The 14,757-nt window shown below is 36.9% G+C and overlaps 1 protein-coding gene across 1 annotated transcript; it reads right to left on the reverse strand.

The window, feature by feature from the left end:
- Nucleotides 1-1,781: 1,781 nt before the first annotated feature.
- On the reverse strand, nucleotides 1,782-14,148 carry pomt2 (protein-O-mannosyltransferase 2). Its single transcript, XM_015394081.1, has 21 exons — nucleotides 13,437-14,148; nucleotides 13,278-13,362; nucleotides 10,565-10,669; nucleotides 10,352-10,460; nucleotides 10,047-10,155; nucleotides 9,773-9,932; nucleotides 9,563-9,669; nucleotides 9,392-9,474; nucleotides 7,390-7,499; nucleotides 7,253-7,316; nucleotides 7,021-7,081; nucleotides 6,870-6,948; nucleotides 5,990-6,141; nucleotides 5,807-5,898; nucleotides 5,639-5,715; nucleotides 5,495-5,566; nucleotides 5,347-5,406; nucleotides 5,167-5,272; nucleotides 4,950-5,090; nucleotides 3,156-3,267; nucleotides 1,782-2,810 (listed from the first exon to the last, which is right to left on the reverse strand). The coding sequence occupies exons 1-21, from the start codon at nucleotides 13,715-13,717 to the stop codon at nucleotides 2,705-2,707; spliced, it is 2,271 nt and encodes a 756-aa protein (XP_015249567.1). The 5' UTR covers nucleotides 13,718-14,148; the 3' UTR covers nucleotides 1,782-2,704.
- Nucleotides 14,149-14,757: the final 609 nt, after the last annotated feature.

The raw sequence follows: 14,757 nt of genomic DNA on the forward strand, positions 1-14,757 counted from the left end.
CTAAAAGTGTCCCTACCAACATTCATCACAAAGTTACACCCTTGTATTAATCTCTGCAGAAGCATAGTAAGTAGCCAATAATTAGACTGAGATGTGCTAAAGAAAGGATGCATCTAAAAGTTGCAGGGTCGCTCACAAGCTTGGAATTGGACACCCCTAATACAATATGGTCCATTGTACCTTATAAAAAAAATGATTCATGGTTTTCAAATAAGAAATCTCTGAAAACTTTGTTGAGGGTCAATATTTTTTCCCCAAATAGAGGACAATCTCTGTTGGTTAGATGAGTCTCTGCTTCAGGACTCATTCAAATGTTTTGCAGAGCTACTGAAGCCTTTTAATCACCCAGTTATTTAGGTTGACTTGGGATTTTCCTAGAGAACTTACTGTCATGTTTTGTGATAACTGTAAAAATGCTTTGTAAGACGCTTTGGATAAAAGCCTCTGCTAAAGGTATAAACATAAACATAGAGGCATCGCTGCATAAAAAAATCACTTAAAATATGAGGACTAGGGTTGATATGTCACATTAAACATAGTTTTTCCTCAGTAAGCAGAATCAAACTGTAGTAAAAGCTCTACAGGGAGAACAGAGAGGCTGGTCAGAGATGAGGAGGAAAACAGATCTAATAGTAAACCTATAAGAAAACAGTAAACAAGTTAATGTAGAGGCTGACCTTCCAGCACAACAATCTAATTTTTCATCGAGTCTGATTAAATTTGAGCTGCTTTGCAATAAAAAGGCAACTATTTCAGTCTCCAAATGTGCAAAAGTCTGTCAGTTTTAATTGTAAAGATTTTGATTAGGACGGTGTACATTTTAGGACATCCTGAGTTCTTATTAAAAACGTCAGTCCTCAGGTATTAGGACAGTTTTCCTAATACGTAAACTTTTTTCCTGAGAACTAAAGTCCTAAAATGTCCATGGTAGATAAGACAGGTACTTTCTTTCATTTTACAATTATCCATCACTTTCTGTTTGTCTCTCATATCAAAGTAGCATCATAGTAGAAATATTGTAGTTGCAATTTAAATACACGTATGAATTCTTTTTCCAGGCATTGTACTTATTTCTGTACACTTAAATAATTACGTCTGCAAACGAGGTTATGTTTTTAGGAGTTCGTGTGTGTTTGTCTGTGAGCAGGATAATTTGAAAACAAATTTTAATTATTTTCTTCAGGTGTCCCTGATGTTAAGGAATAATACTTTAAATTCTGCTGATGATCCAGATCCGAATCTGGATACAGGATTTATTTTTTAAACTGTCCCATATCCACTGCTGTAAAAAATCTCCAAAGTTGTATATTGATTATTTATAATTCATTCTTCTGCTGACTGCAAAGTATTTATAATTGTAAAAACACAGTACAGTATTTTCTTTTATTTTTAAACTCTGTCACTTATTTTTATACACTTTCTAGGTCCACATTTGTGTGAACACTTTTGCTGTAAAAATACAATTTTCCTATTGTGGGACAATAAAGGGATTTTCTGTTCCATTCTATCATTGTGATGCCAAGGAATTATTCATTTAAATTTCATATTCATTCTGTTTTTATGAGGAACTTTACAGTGAATAAACTCCACATTACATTAAGTAAGGATGCAAAGGCGAGCCAGCTTAGTTTTTTTCAAACCATTTTAAATGACTATTAAAATACTGATATAAAATATTTAACATTTGTATATCTAATCACACCTTTTGTTGAGAAATTCATTGTACGTTTTATTTCAACATTATTTGTCTTGACGTATAATACAACCATAAAAAAAAAAAAAAAATCAGATAAGAGAATACACCTGTTTATTTGTTACACTACAAGGTAAACAGTCTGTTTGACAGCACTAACCAGCAATGTGCCAAATCCAAGATCAGGTAAATGGGGAAACAAAACAAAAACATTTAATGCATATGAAGTTTTAAACCACCTTATGGAAGCTGTAGTGTGGGTCGGGGCTTTTTGTTGATGAATAAGTCAGGTGAGGAAATAATGTGACACAAATACTAGGACAGGTATGGTTTTAGTCCAAACTGTAAGAAAATACTTGTTTTAACATTTAAAAAAGCAGCAAATTCACAGTTCAGTTCAGAAGTTTAAATAAACTCATGATATGCATTAATTTCATATCAGTATAGGCATTTTCTGACCCATTTGAATTGTTCTTTTAGCAGTGGATGCACATATATAAAGTATTTGGTTAAAGTTAGCTTTCTTGAAGCCATCAAAAGCTCCTAGTATAAGTCTAGCTGAATATTCTTGGCTTAGTTAGTAACCTGGTTAGCTTTATTGGGTTAAAATCCAGCATTTGAGGCATAACTCTTAAAACTGGAGCATTTCAAATGACGCCAACCTTCGTTGTTATTGAAGATCTACAAAATACATGACCTGGATAACAAACTACTTTAAATGACCTTTTATAAAGAGCTGTTAAAGATCCAGCTGGGTTTTTGCCAGAAGCCTATCCATAGTTTCTCCCATTTGGAAAGAGCTTTACCAAATAATGGTGGAGTTTAAATGCATATCTTTAAGTATATATACAATTTAAAATGATGAGTCCAACTCATTGTATTATGAGCTTTTCCAACAAGAAAAAAAAAGAACAATTCAAATCTATCTATATGACGTTCATGCCCATGATGAATTATCTAAACTTTTGAACTGCACTGTACAACATTAGTTCCAAGATCTTAAAGAAATGACTAAAACTCCCAGGAGTCCATCCACTTAAGACCAGCCATAGCGCTGCCTGGCTGGTGTGCAAGAGGACCAGTCATGCCATAGGACAGCGGATGAAACAGGTGGAAACTGAGAACAGAAGAATTACGGAGAGTCAAGTGTAGAAGAATCCATATTGATGTTACAAAGCACAGACTAAACAGTCAATATAACACTAAAAAAAGCTGATATCTTCTAAAAATTTGTTTTAGTTTGATAAAGAAAGTAGCTTCAATAGGTGAATTACTCAGAACTGATTAAATAAATCAACTTTTAACAATTTGTTTAACTGTTAAAAAGGTTAGGCATTCAAGGTGCATCAAATGGAACATGGTATAATACTTAAAAAAAAACACAAACAATCTCCTAAAAGTAGACTTCACATGAAAGATTAACCAATGCTATATAATGAAGATGTTCTTTTACCAAGCTCACCTGTAGAGAACAGTAAATAAAAGTCCCATCTGCCCTCCTTTCTGCAGCCAATCAGAATAAGGCTGGCATAGCAGTAGATCAGCACTTCTCAGCAAAATATCTAATGTAACTCCTGTAAGACAAAATTTAAAAAAGAAACTTAAAAAAAAACAGATAAAAACCATCCAGGCAGGCATATCAAAACATTCATTGCTTCCTTCACTTAAACATTTACAAATATTCCTTTCCTAAATCCTAACAATGCTTTACAAACATGAAGGATCAATAAAAACCTTTTCAAAGTCAATCCTATTAGAATAGTTAGATCTGACCCAATAGTGCCTCTTTAGTTAGTTTATAATAAATATTTGCCTTATCAATCTAGATAATGTAAAACAGTTGCAACAAGCAATTATGATGATTATATAAAATATGCAGAGATGGCAAAAGTACTCACTTTCCGTACTTGAGTAAAAGTACAGATACTTGTGTTAAAAAATACTCTGGTAAAAGTGGAAGTACTGATTAAACTTCTTTACTCAAGTAAAAGTAACAAAGTACAGGCTTGTAAATTTACTTAAAGTATAAAAGTAAAAGTAGAAACCACTTTTTTCATGCTGATGCCTACATTTTAAATGGATGTCTGCCAATAGGACTAGATCTCCGTTGTGTTCATTTTCAATCATCTCGTCGTCCATGCTACTATGCTAACGCCACCGCCACCAAGCTGCAGTGATTTTCCGTGAATGAATACCGCCGAATCTGTCGATTCATCTGTAGTGGTGCGTCAAATGCAACGTAGATTCCCATCCAATTAGATTGAATTTGGTATTGATAACGTGAAAAATAATAACGGTAACTCCATTGAAATGATTCAAAACTAAAGTAACGAGCCAATTTTTTTAAATGAAAGGAGTAGAAAGTACAGACATTTGTGTAAAAATGTAAGGAGTAGAAGTAAAAAGTTGCCATAAAAATAAGTAGTAAAGTAAAGTAAAAAATATCAGAAAAATCTACTTGAGTACAGTAATGAAGTATTTGTACTTCGTTACTTCCCATCTCTGAAAATATGGGAATATGAGCTTTCCCTTTGTGTGAGTTCCTTTTAAAAGGTATGAGTAAAAATAAGTTTAACAGGCTTAGTGCTGATCTAAAGTTTACTTATATTCATCATAGACATGAAAGTCTTTAATTTGAGACATGCAATGATTTCTTTGAAAGATGGAAAATCCAGATGAAGACACACCAAAGAACTCCCAACTCATCACATATGGACGCTTGGTTAAGGTATCCCTCGCGTCGGTATTTGACGCACAGGTTAAACGTCAGGTTGCGGACAGTGTATCACGTGACCCGCAACATCAAAAAATCAATAAATAATTGAAGTTCAGCCTACAAAGTTACTTTGGTTGTTTTAGAAGTGTATGGTAACATGTTAATGGGGGTGTTTGTATATATTTGGGCTTTGATGATCTCTTAGTCTGTGTGTATTATAGAAATCCACAATAAATCAAAGATTACAGAAGTCTGATTTATCATAATATCACCAATCAAAATTAAAAAAAAGGTTAATAAATCACTAAAAGTCTTAAAGCAATGGGATTATTTTTTTTTTTATTATAAATTCATGTAAACCTCTGACAAGCACTTCATCAAAAAGTCCTCACTGAGAAATCCAGAAGCATAAAAGCCCTTTCTCATCCTAAGTAGCTTTTTTTGCTACTCTTTTTTTGTGCAGTCAGTTTCATTAAGTCTCTTCTCCTCCTGTTCTTACTTAGATTGTAAAAGGCCTTAAAATGCTTGAGAATTTAGCACCTGTTAGCATAGTACTGAAGAGCATCGCAGGAAAGTAGTGATGATAGTAGAGGACACGGCCCATGACGTAGAATGGGATGTAGTGCAGCAGCCAGCCAAGAAACAGAAGTCCCCCTCCTCCCCTTAGCACATCCGAATGCTCTGAAACATGTAAACATTTCTATTTAAAGGTCAACTCATCCTCATATCTCTGCAAAGACTCAAAGCTGCAGTTTACCCATTCTCTTCTGCTGCAGGGGGATTCCTCTTTGAATGGCTACAGATGCCACTGCCACCATGATGAGATACAAGCCTAAACTGGCCAGGTTTATCCACCAGACAACCTGAAAAATAATCCTCCGTGTTAGCGCCAAGAGCAAAAAGAGGGTTTTTTTGTTTTGTTTTTTATAGTACTTACAGGGTTTCCAAGCAGGTAAATGCGATTTTCTGTCTCATTAACACCTGAAAACCGCAATCCCTTCACCAGACAAAAAGAAAAACATTTGACACAGATAGAAACGCAGACTGAAATTTGTGAAAAAAAAAGTAGAAATAAGAGCTGGCACCTGGTAGTTGATAGGCCAGTGCCAAGGTTTGGAGTTCATTTCATTGTCTTTAGGTTTTAAGCCGCTATTACCCTGGAGTGAGAATATTTTCATTTAAAAGGAGCAGGTTTTTAATCCCTTAATTATCTTTCAACCATTACTTACCCTTATCATGACTATATGAGATTCCAGCAAGATTTCCAGGAAATTAGGCTTTAGTAGAGAAATACTAATGTTTGGCACTGCAAAAACAAACCAAATGATATTATGAGATTAGTAAAAAATCTCATGTTTTCAAGACAAATCGACTTGGATGACAGGATTGCATCGTACATCTGGGATTGATGTGATCCTCAATGTTCCACTGGGAGCTGGGAGTCTCCTTCAGGTAAGGACTGCAGGTCACCTCCACCTGCTCCCAGCCCCTTGAAAGAAACAACTACATCAGCATATCAATCCTTTAGGCGCAGGTTTAAAAAAGGGACCAACCAGAGCTGAAGCGACAAGTAGATTTACCACTTCGGAAGAGTCTTGCCAGAGGAGTACAGCACACATCCTGTGGCCTTGTGGAGAAAGCGAACTTTGCTGCGCAGAACTTTCACCAAGTCACCCTTCCGACCTCCGCAAACCTCCACCTTCCACAGATCGTTGGCGTCCCCCATTCCATTCTAGAGAAAAACAAACACTGTTATTTTATTTTCTCTCTTTTCTTGCACTCCCCCCCGTTCTAATCCCTTTCTTTCTTTCTTCCTTCCTTTTCCATCTCCGTTGTATACTCTTTACTTCCTAAATAATTTTCAATAAAGAGGAACTTCATAGCAAGAGTCATAATGGCCTGCTTATGAAAGCAAAACATCTATTCCCAGATAAATATTGGCAAAACAAAAAAAGAAATACAGATAAAAGATACGTTAAGGCCCAAAATCACTATCTTTACTTCCCAACATAAGCCCATTTTGCAGCATTACAGCAGCAAATATCAATGGATTTAGTTTGACTTACACAGGAGAGACTAGCAAACAATTTTATGGATATAAATCAGACCTGTCAGATTTGTTTTTTTTTAGTCCTTGGATCTTGGAATCTTCCAGAAAATCCTGCTCCCTGTTTTGCTCACTTTATTTGAAACTGTTTTAAAATAAAGCGAGAACTATTTTATCCCCCCTGCTCCGTTGTTCACACTTGGTTTTCTTCAGAGATATCAAAGGAAACGGACATTAGAAGTATCATCTGTGAAATCTTTAGATAACCTAAGCATCATTTTCTTTTATAATATCCACATCATTGGGTTGCTGCATAAATCCACAATAAATAAATTACGATGAAGTGTACCGATAAATGTGACCAAGTGTGGGTGTGAACATTTCTACAAGACAAATGTTAGAGAGGGACTCACTACTCCATAGCCTGTAACCTGGAAGTGCTTCTTGGTCAGCGGTGCTTGATGAAGGTGACTGTGGAGGTTACGGGTTGTTCTGAAAGCAACGGTGTGATTAAAATCAAACAGAAATTAAACTTCAGGCAGCAGAGCCAGGTGTGGTACTCACTCTTTGTGTTCTAGGCGAATAAGGTCTCCATGACGAACCAAGTCAGGCGTCTCAGAGGGAGCTAATACAGAGATGACAGAAAAATCTAAATAGCTAAAACTAATTATTTAAAAAGGCTCTCCTGCCACCTATTTCTACTATCACAAAAAAGCAGAAATTAACCTTAATTAGAATTTTGGCACAACTAATAAACGGTACAATTTCAGACCGTCAATAAAAACAACTCTCTTACTCTCATTTCCTGGTTTTCGAACCAACCACATGTTGTTGTAATCCTTGTGGAGGTAAGCGGTCACCTGTGGACGAAGAAAACTGAATAAAAAAGTCAATTTAATCATTTAAAACCGAATGCTGCGGTTATAGCCTGACCTGCTGCTGCTTCGCTCCAACGCCCTCTGGGTATAAATGCCAGTGGGAGTGCAGGTAACCTCCTGCAATGCGCAGATTTTTCACAGTAATGACGGAGCCATAGGCCAGGTCTGCATCAGAAAGACAACATGTTCATCAAATAAGGAAATGCACATGAAGAATTATAATTTTTCTATAAAATTGAAAGGACAATTAAATTGCTTTACTCACCTACTTTAAAACAGAAAATTGCAAATTGCAAACTGAAAGTAGGAAATGAAAACTGAAGCACTGTTCCTAATGTTTTATCTATTTTTCTCCACTCAAAAAATGTACTCAGAATAAAAGTTGGATGCATGAACATTTTCTATGGGAGATTATGACAGATTATATGCCTGCAATAAGACTATTATTTTTTTCTAGGCTTTCTTTTTGTCCCTTTCTGTTAAAGAAAGTGTGTTCTTTCAAAAACCTTCACACTGATAAAATATTACAAATACACACACACATTTACATAAATGTGCACACACCCACATTATAACCAGTCTCTCTGGATAATGCAGCCAGAGGAAACTTGATGACAAATTAAAGAAACTGTTCTTAAAAAGTTGAAAACCCAAATACAGAAGTTTAAAACGCAGATCAATAGGTGATGTGTCAAATAAGATGTAAAAAATGTATTTATATATAAATCTACATGATTATTAAGCATTGTAATACTTTTAATATTCATTTTGAAAAACTTGCTCAGATTTAATTTGCTTGACTGTTTTATTTGTAAACGGAGGAACCAATGGAAGTTTTCTAACATTAGTGAATGTAGATTTCTGTGCTTCTATGCATCCTTTTGTGTGTCTCCTGGTTCTCCAACCTCTAAAAGGAGGCTGAATGCTCAGTAAGAGGGATGTAATCAGCCTGGTTTTCATAGATGAAAACGTTTATCCAATATGTCTGGATGAATAATCGACTGTAGCAGTAAAGTGCATCGAGTAGCGATGGGTCCAGCACCACAGATGCTTCAAGGTCATAGAGTGTCGAGTATGTGTCGTTGCGCGTATCGTTTAAAGAATGTCACAGGAGCTGTTTTGATCTGTATATAGGCATATCTGTCAATGGGATACATCTGCAAAATGATCTCAAATTGATTCTAAGTAACTTTTCTTACTGTAATTATTGGTTTGAATAAATATTCATAAATCCTAGTCCACAAGCATCCTTATTTACATGTTCACTTAAAATTTCATATTATGATATACGTTCAAATTATTTGACTGCATCTATAAATATCAAAAGAAATTTTCAAACAAAAAAAATTGAACATTTTATGACATATCATACCAATATTATAGGTACTCAAATCAGTGTTAGTGGTCTGTCAGATAGGCTGCCTGTAGGGATTTTAAAGGTGTCGGTATTCAGCATCAACTCATCATCACTATAGTTTGGGAATGAGTCGAAACGCTTCATGACTCCTCATCAAACCATTTCTACCATGGAGATTACATGATTTGAATCAAGGCTATAAATAAAATGAATTGAATTAAAAGAATATTTTTTTTTTCACACAAAAATGAATTGAATTAAAAGAATATTTTTTTTTTCACACACCTATCCAGACCTGGAAAATTATCACGGAAAATTAAACAACTTTTAAGACGGAAGGAATCCTATTTGAGTATTACCCCTTTTCCACAGGCTTCGCTAGACCCCTTATTCATTTCCAGACATTTTCAATGCTGCTTATACCAGTACTGTATGTACCAGTAGTATTTTTTTTAAGCTTTACTCCTTTCTGATTCTACCTAATCCTGAACAGGCCAGAAAAAGCAGTAATGTCTGATAATTGGTGGGGTGGAGTAAAACTAGGCTGACTGAAAATAAGGTAATATGTTTTATTTTTAATTCCTTTAGAAGAAGGCAATCCGCCAAGTTGCCCTACTTTGTTTTCACAGAACATCAAAGTTGCTTTCTTTCACACATAAATAAGATTTTTGTTTAATTCTGAGTTGCGTTCAGGACTCACACTCTGGCATGGACGCGTTGTACAGATTGTTCCCAATGAGACGTGACTGAAAGGCAGAACTAAAGAAACCATCACCTGGTCCGCTGGCAAGAGAAAAAAACAAAACAAAAAGGCTGTGGGAGGTTGTCTTTTTATAACAGTTTTCACATCAACTTTAACTCTCACTCTTACCTTTTATTCAATAAGACAAAGTGAACTGCAAATATTGTCCCGTAGAGCAACAGTGGAAGCAGGATGAGCCCAACAACACGGGCCAAGAAGTGCTTTGCAACATCCATCTGTAAAGCAAACAAGAATATTAAGCAGGAAAGTCCCCAGTTAATTTCATTAATGCACAGTCTGCCGTATCTACAGTATAAAAAAAAAAAAACTGTGGTTCACCAGTGAGAGACTCAGGTCGCCTAAAACTCCCCAGAGGTCTCCGACTGTGTTTAGACCCACCAGGAGGATGACAAACAGACCCACAAACTTCACCCCAAGAGCACCAGCAAGAGCAGCACCACACAGCATGAGCCACAGCCACCAGGAAGCAGTAAAAGGCCTGAAAACATGTCAATTGAAATAAGAATGAACAGAGTTAAAAAGCTCAACAGCTTTAATTCATAGATAATGACACATAAAGCTTGTTTTCTCCTTCCCATTTCACAGGGGATACCTGCAGCTCTGCTGGTTGAACTTGACCATACTGAGAACTGCTACCATGATGAAGAACATGAGGATGGGGTCTAACAGGATGTACTGAGAGATGGTGATGCAGCCCGTATCTGTCAAGCAGATGAATATCTTCAGCATATTGAAATAAACAAGTCGTTCATTCTGCTAAATAAAACAAAAATGTCCTGAAATTTTTATTTTATCACTTTTTGTATTTTTATTTTCCCCAAGAAACACAAAAACATTCTAAAAGTATATGTAGTTGGTTTGAATCAATGCATGGTGTTATAAAACTTCATTACAAACCAAATAGGAGCAAGGTGGCTGCGATGACGGCAGCATTTTGAGAGCGGGACAGTTCCTGCACAATAAGGAAGGCAAAGACCGGCAAAAAGGATCCCAAAACAGCACAGAACTGGAAGAAAACAGGCAGGTGTTTAAACACACAAACATTTGACATATATTTGTCTTTTTAAAAAAATCTGTGACACACTACTGCTTAATTGAAATGCTGCATACTCCTCTCATCCCCCAGTAATTGTGGTGTTCATATTTGTCTCCTGGCTTCACAAAAGGAAAGGTGCCATCATAGCCAGTCATGTAACCAGCAAGAGCAATCAGCATCTGCAACAGAGCAACACATCATCTGACGCAGAAGGTCCACAAAAAGGTTAAATCTCTCTTCTTTGCACTAAACTACAAATTGGGCAAAGATATTAAAGACCTGCACAAGAAGTGGACACATCATCCCCCCCCCCCCTTCAATTAAATGATTGTTGTTCTTGTGAGTTTTAGACCAGCAAAATATAAAGGAAAAGATTCTGCATTTTATTTTACTTTTGCAACATTTCTTCTCTAACATCTAAAGTTTGCTGTGCATTTCTATTGTGATAACCTCTAAAAAAAAAAAAAAAAAAAGACTTGGGGAATGGGGACAATTGAACCACTGACTTGTCAAAAAAAAAAAAAAAAAATCATGCAACAATTACTCTAAATTAGTAAATAAATTCCCACCTGTGTGTAATTTAATTTTAGTAGATGAAAGATAATAAAGCAATATCTCATTCTATTAATTGTTCCCCATAAAGATCGGGCCTTCAACGGACGGAAAATCATGCAAAGTCCAGTTTCCCACCAGCAATGTAGAGAAAACAGTAATGATAAAAAATGTCCGATTATATTGAGATGAAAATAAATTATTTTTAGCCACCTGGCAAAAAAACAACAACGCATGGCTAAAAAAACTAATACTGGACACCAACTCACTACTTTACATCAAAGCATTGGCTTGCAGTTGCTCTCCATCCAGTAGGCAAAGATATCACTCTCTAGATGTGCAAAGCTAGTAAACACATGCTTCACAAGGCTTGACGCTGTAATTACAATAAAATGTTGCTTTTTAAAAGCAGGATTACACAGTGGCAGTTGTAGTTGGAATTTAAAAGGTTTTTTTTTCATGGGGCAGAGAACAAAATAATAACAAATACAGGGTAAAAAAAATGTGGAAGAGTGCATCATTTGGTGCATTAATTGAGCCACAGAGTCAAGGCTGCAGACTTCTGATGTAACAGATCAAAACTCTGATCCTATTTCCTGTGACTGAAGCTGAATACAATTTCTAAATAAAGGTTAGAGTAAATTCTAAAGGCAAATTATTAAAATTGGTCCAAGGGACGAATTGGTTATGGCCGCTTTTATCATCACAAATCACCATCATAATGATTTAATTTAGAGTTATACCCTTTACCCACTGGCCAAAGAAACCTGTTTAAACCCGAGATCAATTGGCTTTTAGTGGCCATAGAAACGGCTCAATGACACCAATTAAAATCTACTTCAAATGGCTCGGCTCCGATCAGCATACAGTGGGAACGCAAGACTCTGGTTGAGCAGCTAAATTATGCGATACCATTGAGGGCAACGTGCGGGCATCAACACGCCGCACCAGTGGCGTCTGAAATAACACCAAACAACGCTGCGCCATTTGCTAAACATGGAGCAGCACTGCTGAGAGAGATAAGGATGGACGAAACAACCAAACAATAAAGCACCCTTACTACGCCTTGGCTTCCTTAGATATTGCTCTCTATTGTGTTCTGTCGCACTGGTGACATCATCACACTAACCCAGTGCGATGGTGTCCCCAGACACGCAGCAGTGAGGGGGCAAAGGCCACACAGCTTATCAGCAGTGGGTCAGACCAGGCTTTTTTGTTCATGGATAGAGAGCCAAATATCGACTATTAGCGGGTCGACCCAGGTTTGAAAACCAGTGTTAATGCGCTAATTTCAGTGGGAAAGAAGCTATAAAATACAAAACCTGATAAAGTAAACATTTCTTAAAAAAAGTCTAATTGCCCTCAAGTTGAACAGGCAACTATAGGATAATCTGCCAAAAGGTTAAGTACTATTGCTCATAAAATAAGATAAATATCAGATATTTAAAATAAGTTAATGGGGTTTGGGGATCTTTTTTTTATTATTTTAAATGTAAGCCATCTTGTTCGATTCGCAAATTGACTTAATTACCTGCACAAATTTCAAGAAAAATGTACCTAATTATATTTCGGTTTTTGTAGCATATGTTTTCAGTAGAGGGGGTCCTACAGGGGTCGTGGCTCCTGTCGGCCCCCATGTAGAACCGTCCCTGACAGTCCACTTGCAGATTATTTATTGTGAAAAACAATAAAAACAATCCCCCTCAAAACAATCTCCCTTTTAACTTGCATCCATCCATTATCTGACACACTTGTCCCAATTGGGGATGCGAGGGGTGCTGGTGCCTATCTCCAGCAGTCAATGGGCGAGAGGCAGGGTACACCCTGGACAGGTCACCAGTCCATCGCAGGGCAACACAGAGACAAACAGGACAAACAACCATTCACACACACACTCACACCTAAGGACAATTTAGAGAAGCCAATTAACCAACAGTCATGTTTTTGGACTTTGGGAGGAAGCCGGTGTACCCGGAGAGAACCCACTCATGCTCAGGGAGAACATGCAAACTCCATGCAGAAAGACCCTAGGCCAGGAATCAAACCCAGAACCTTCTTGGTGCAAGGCAAGAAGGTTCTTGCCTACCTACTGCAACACTGAGCAACCTTTTAACTTCCATAACAACCATTGGGACACCCTAACCCTTAGAAACACTGAATTAAGGGCCAAGAATGAAGCAACTGATATGATGATTGATCTCTAAAGTCTATTAAAGTGATGTGCAGGGAGCTCACCTTTCCAAGAGGAGGATGCACATCGAAAAAAAAGGTTCTGTTGATGTAGTAGCTCCCCATCTTTCCAAAGTGAGTTTCGTCCCAGCTGAAACATAATGAAACATTAATAAAATATGCTGGAATGGCATATAAACACAGGAATTTAGAAACATTACTCACCACACATGAGGCGGATCTGTTATCTTATAAAGACGAGTAGCAAAAGACAGTCCTGTTACCAGGATGAGCAGTAGTATGTTTGGAGAATCAGCCCTTGTTCTGGCTGATAAATCAGCAGGTGAGCCATTTGAGGAGGGGGTTTGATCTCCTTGCTTGTTCTTGGACACTGGGGCGGTTACAGATTGATGGGTCTGCTCTGCTGAGGGAGACACTTTGCGGTTTCGGACCGAAGAGGTTTCCCTCGCGTTGTGCCAAAGAGAAACGCATTCTTCTTTTGCCATCAGTAAAAAACACGGTTTTATACCAGCAGACCACCAAAGGTGTAGCTATAGCTTCACGCGGCTGTCATGATTCTCTGCTAACAGAAGCTAACAGCATATAGCAACTATATACACATTCAACAGCAGGATTCAGCTCTCATTCTTATAAATACTGATGCATATAATGGTTCTTCTCTCTCTTAACAAATCAGCAGACATTGTATGAGTTTTGTTATTCTCGAGTAAAAAAAATAAAATATCAATCAAAACTTTACCAAAGTAGCCTGTCAGTAAAATAACACTCTACTATATCCAAGCAAGCTAATGCTAATAACCTAAATATACCCTTATTAGTTTGAAAAGCAGCAAAATGTTACATAGAAGCTCTACTGTAAAACGTTGGGCACGTTGCCTTCTGGGAAATGTATTTTTTTTTAAATAGCTATGCAAATTACTTGAGGGCGCTGCTTTGTGGGACAAAACTAAAATTCCCAAAATCCCAATCGGGCTATTCCCGTCCCTCTACGGGAAGCCGGAGGGATCATTTAGTGGCGATGAGAGCCTCTGCCCCTTCTATTACCGAAAATCTTACAATGTTTGTTCTTTTTAGTTCCCCGTACGAACCTACATTTTTTTTCTGATAGGAAAAAATATTTTAAACAGGAAAAAGAGGAATCGTGAAATGACTGAGACTAAACACAAGGTGAATGGTTTCTGGTAGCTCACTTTTATAAATACGCCACTAGAGGGCGGAATTGAACAATACTTTATTTTATCATCACCATTGTCACAGTGTCTGCCTGTCTGTCTCTAGGTTGTTTTTATTATGTTGTTATGTGATGGACCAAAAAAGTAATGTACAATTTAAATAATCTTTTTCTTTTTTTTTCAAACTTCCAAAATTATGTGTGGTGGAAAACTGTTAAAGATAGGCTCTGTGTATGAACCCTGATGATCTATCTTTCCGGTTCTTTCCCTGAAAAGAGATCACTCAGGACAAACTCTTTAAATAACGCTTCATAACTTATATGTATTAAATAACCAGGAGACATGACAACAGA

Source organism: Cyprinodon variegatus, unplaced genomic scaffold, assembly GCF_000732505.1.
Source record: "Cyprinodon variegatus isolate N-32 unplaced genomic scaffold, C_variegatus-1.0 Scaffold671, whole genome shotgun sequence".
Lineage (NCBI taxonomy): Eukaryota > Metazoa > Chordata > Actinopteri > Cyprinodontiformes > Cyprinodontidae > Cyprinodon > Cyprinodon variegatus.

Bases quoted from the DNA above. Each gene is read 5' to 3' on its own strand.
- pomt2 (XM_015394081.1), bottom strand. From the start codon at position 13,717: ATGGCAAAAGAAGAATGCGTTTCTCTTTGGCACAACGCGAGGGAAACC. The intron at 7,500-9,391 runs GTGAGTCCTGAA...TTTCTGATGCAG, and splicing joins CAACGCGTCCATGCCAGAGT to ACCTGGCCTATGGCTCCGTC. The intron at 7,082-7,252 runs GTAAGAGAGTTG...TCTCTGTATTAG, and splicing joins TCGAAAACCAGGAAATGAGA to CTCCCTCTGAGACGCCTGAC.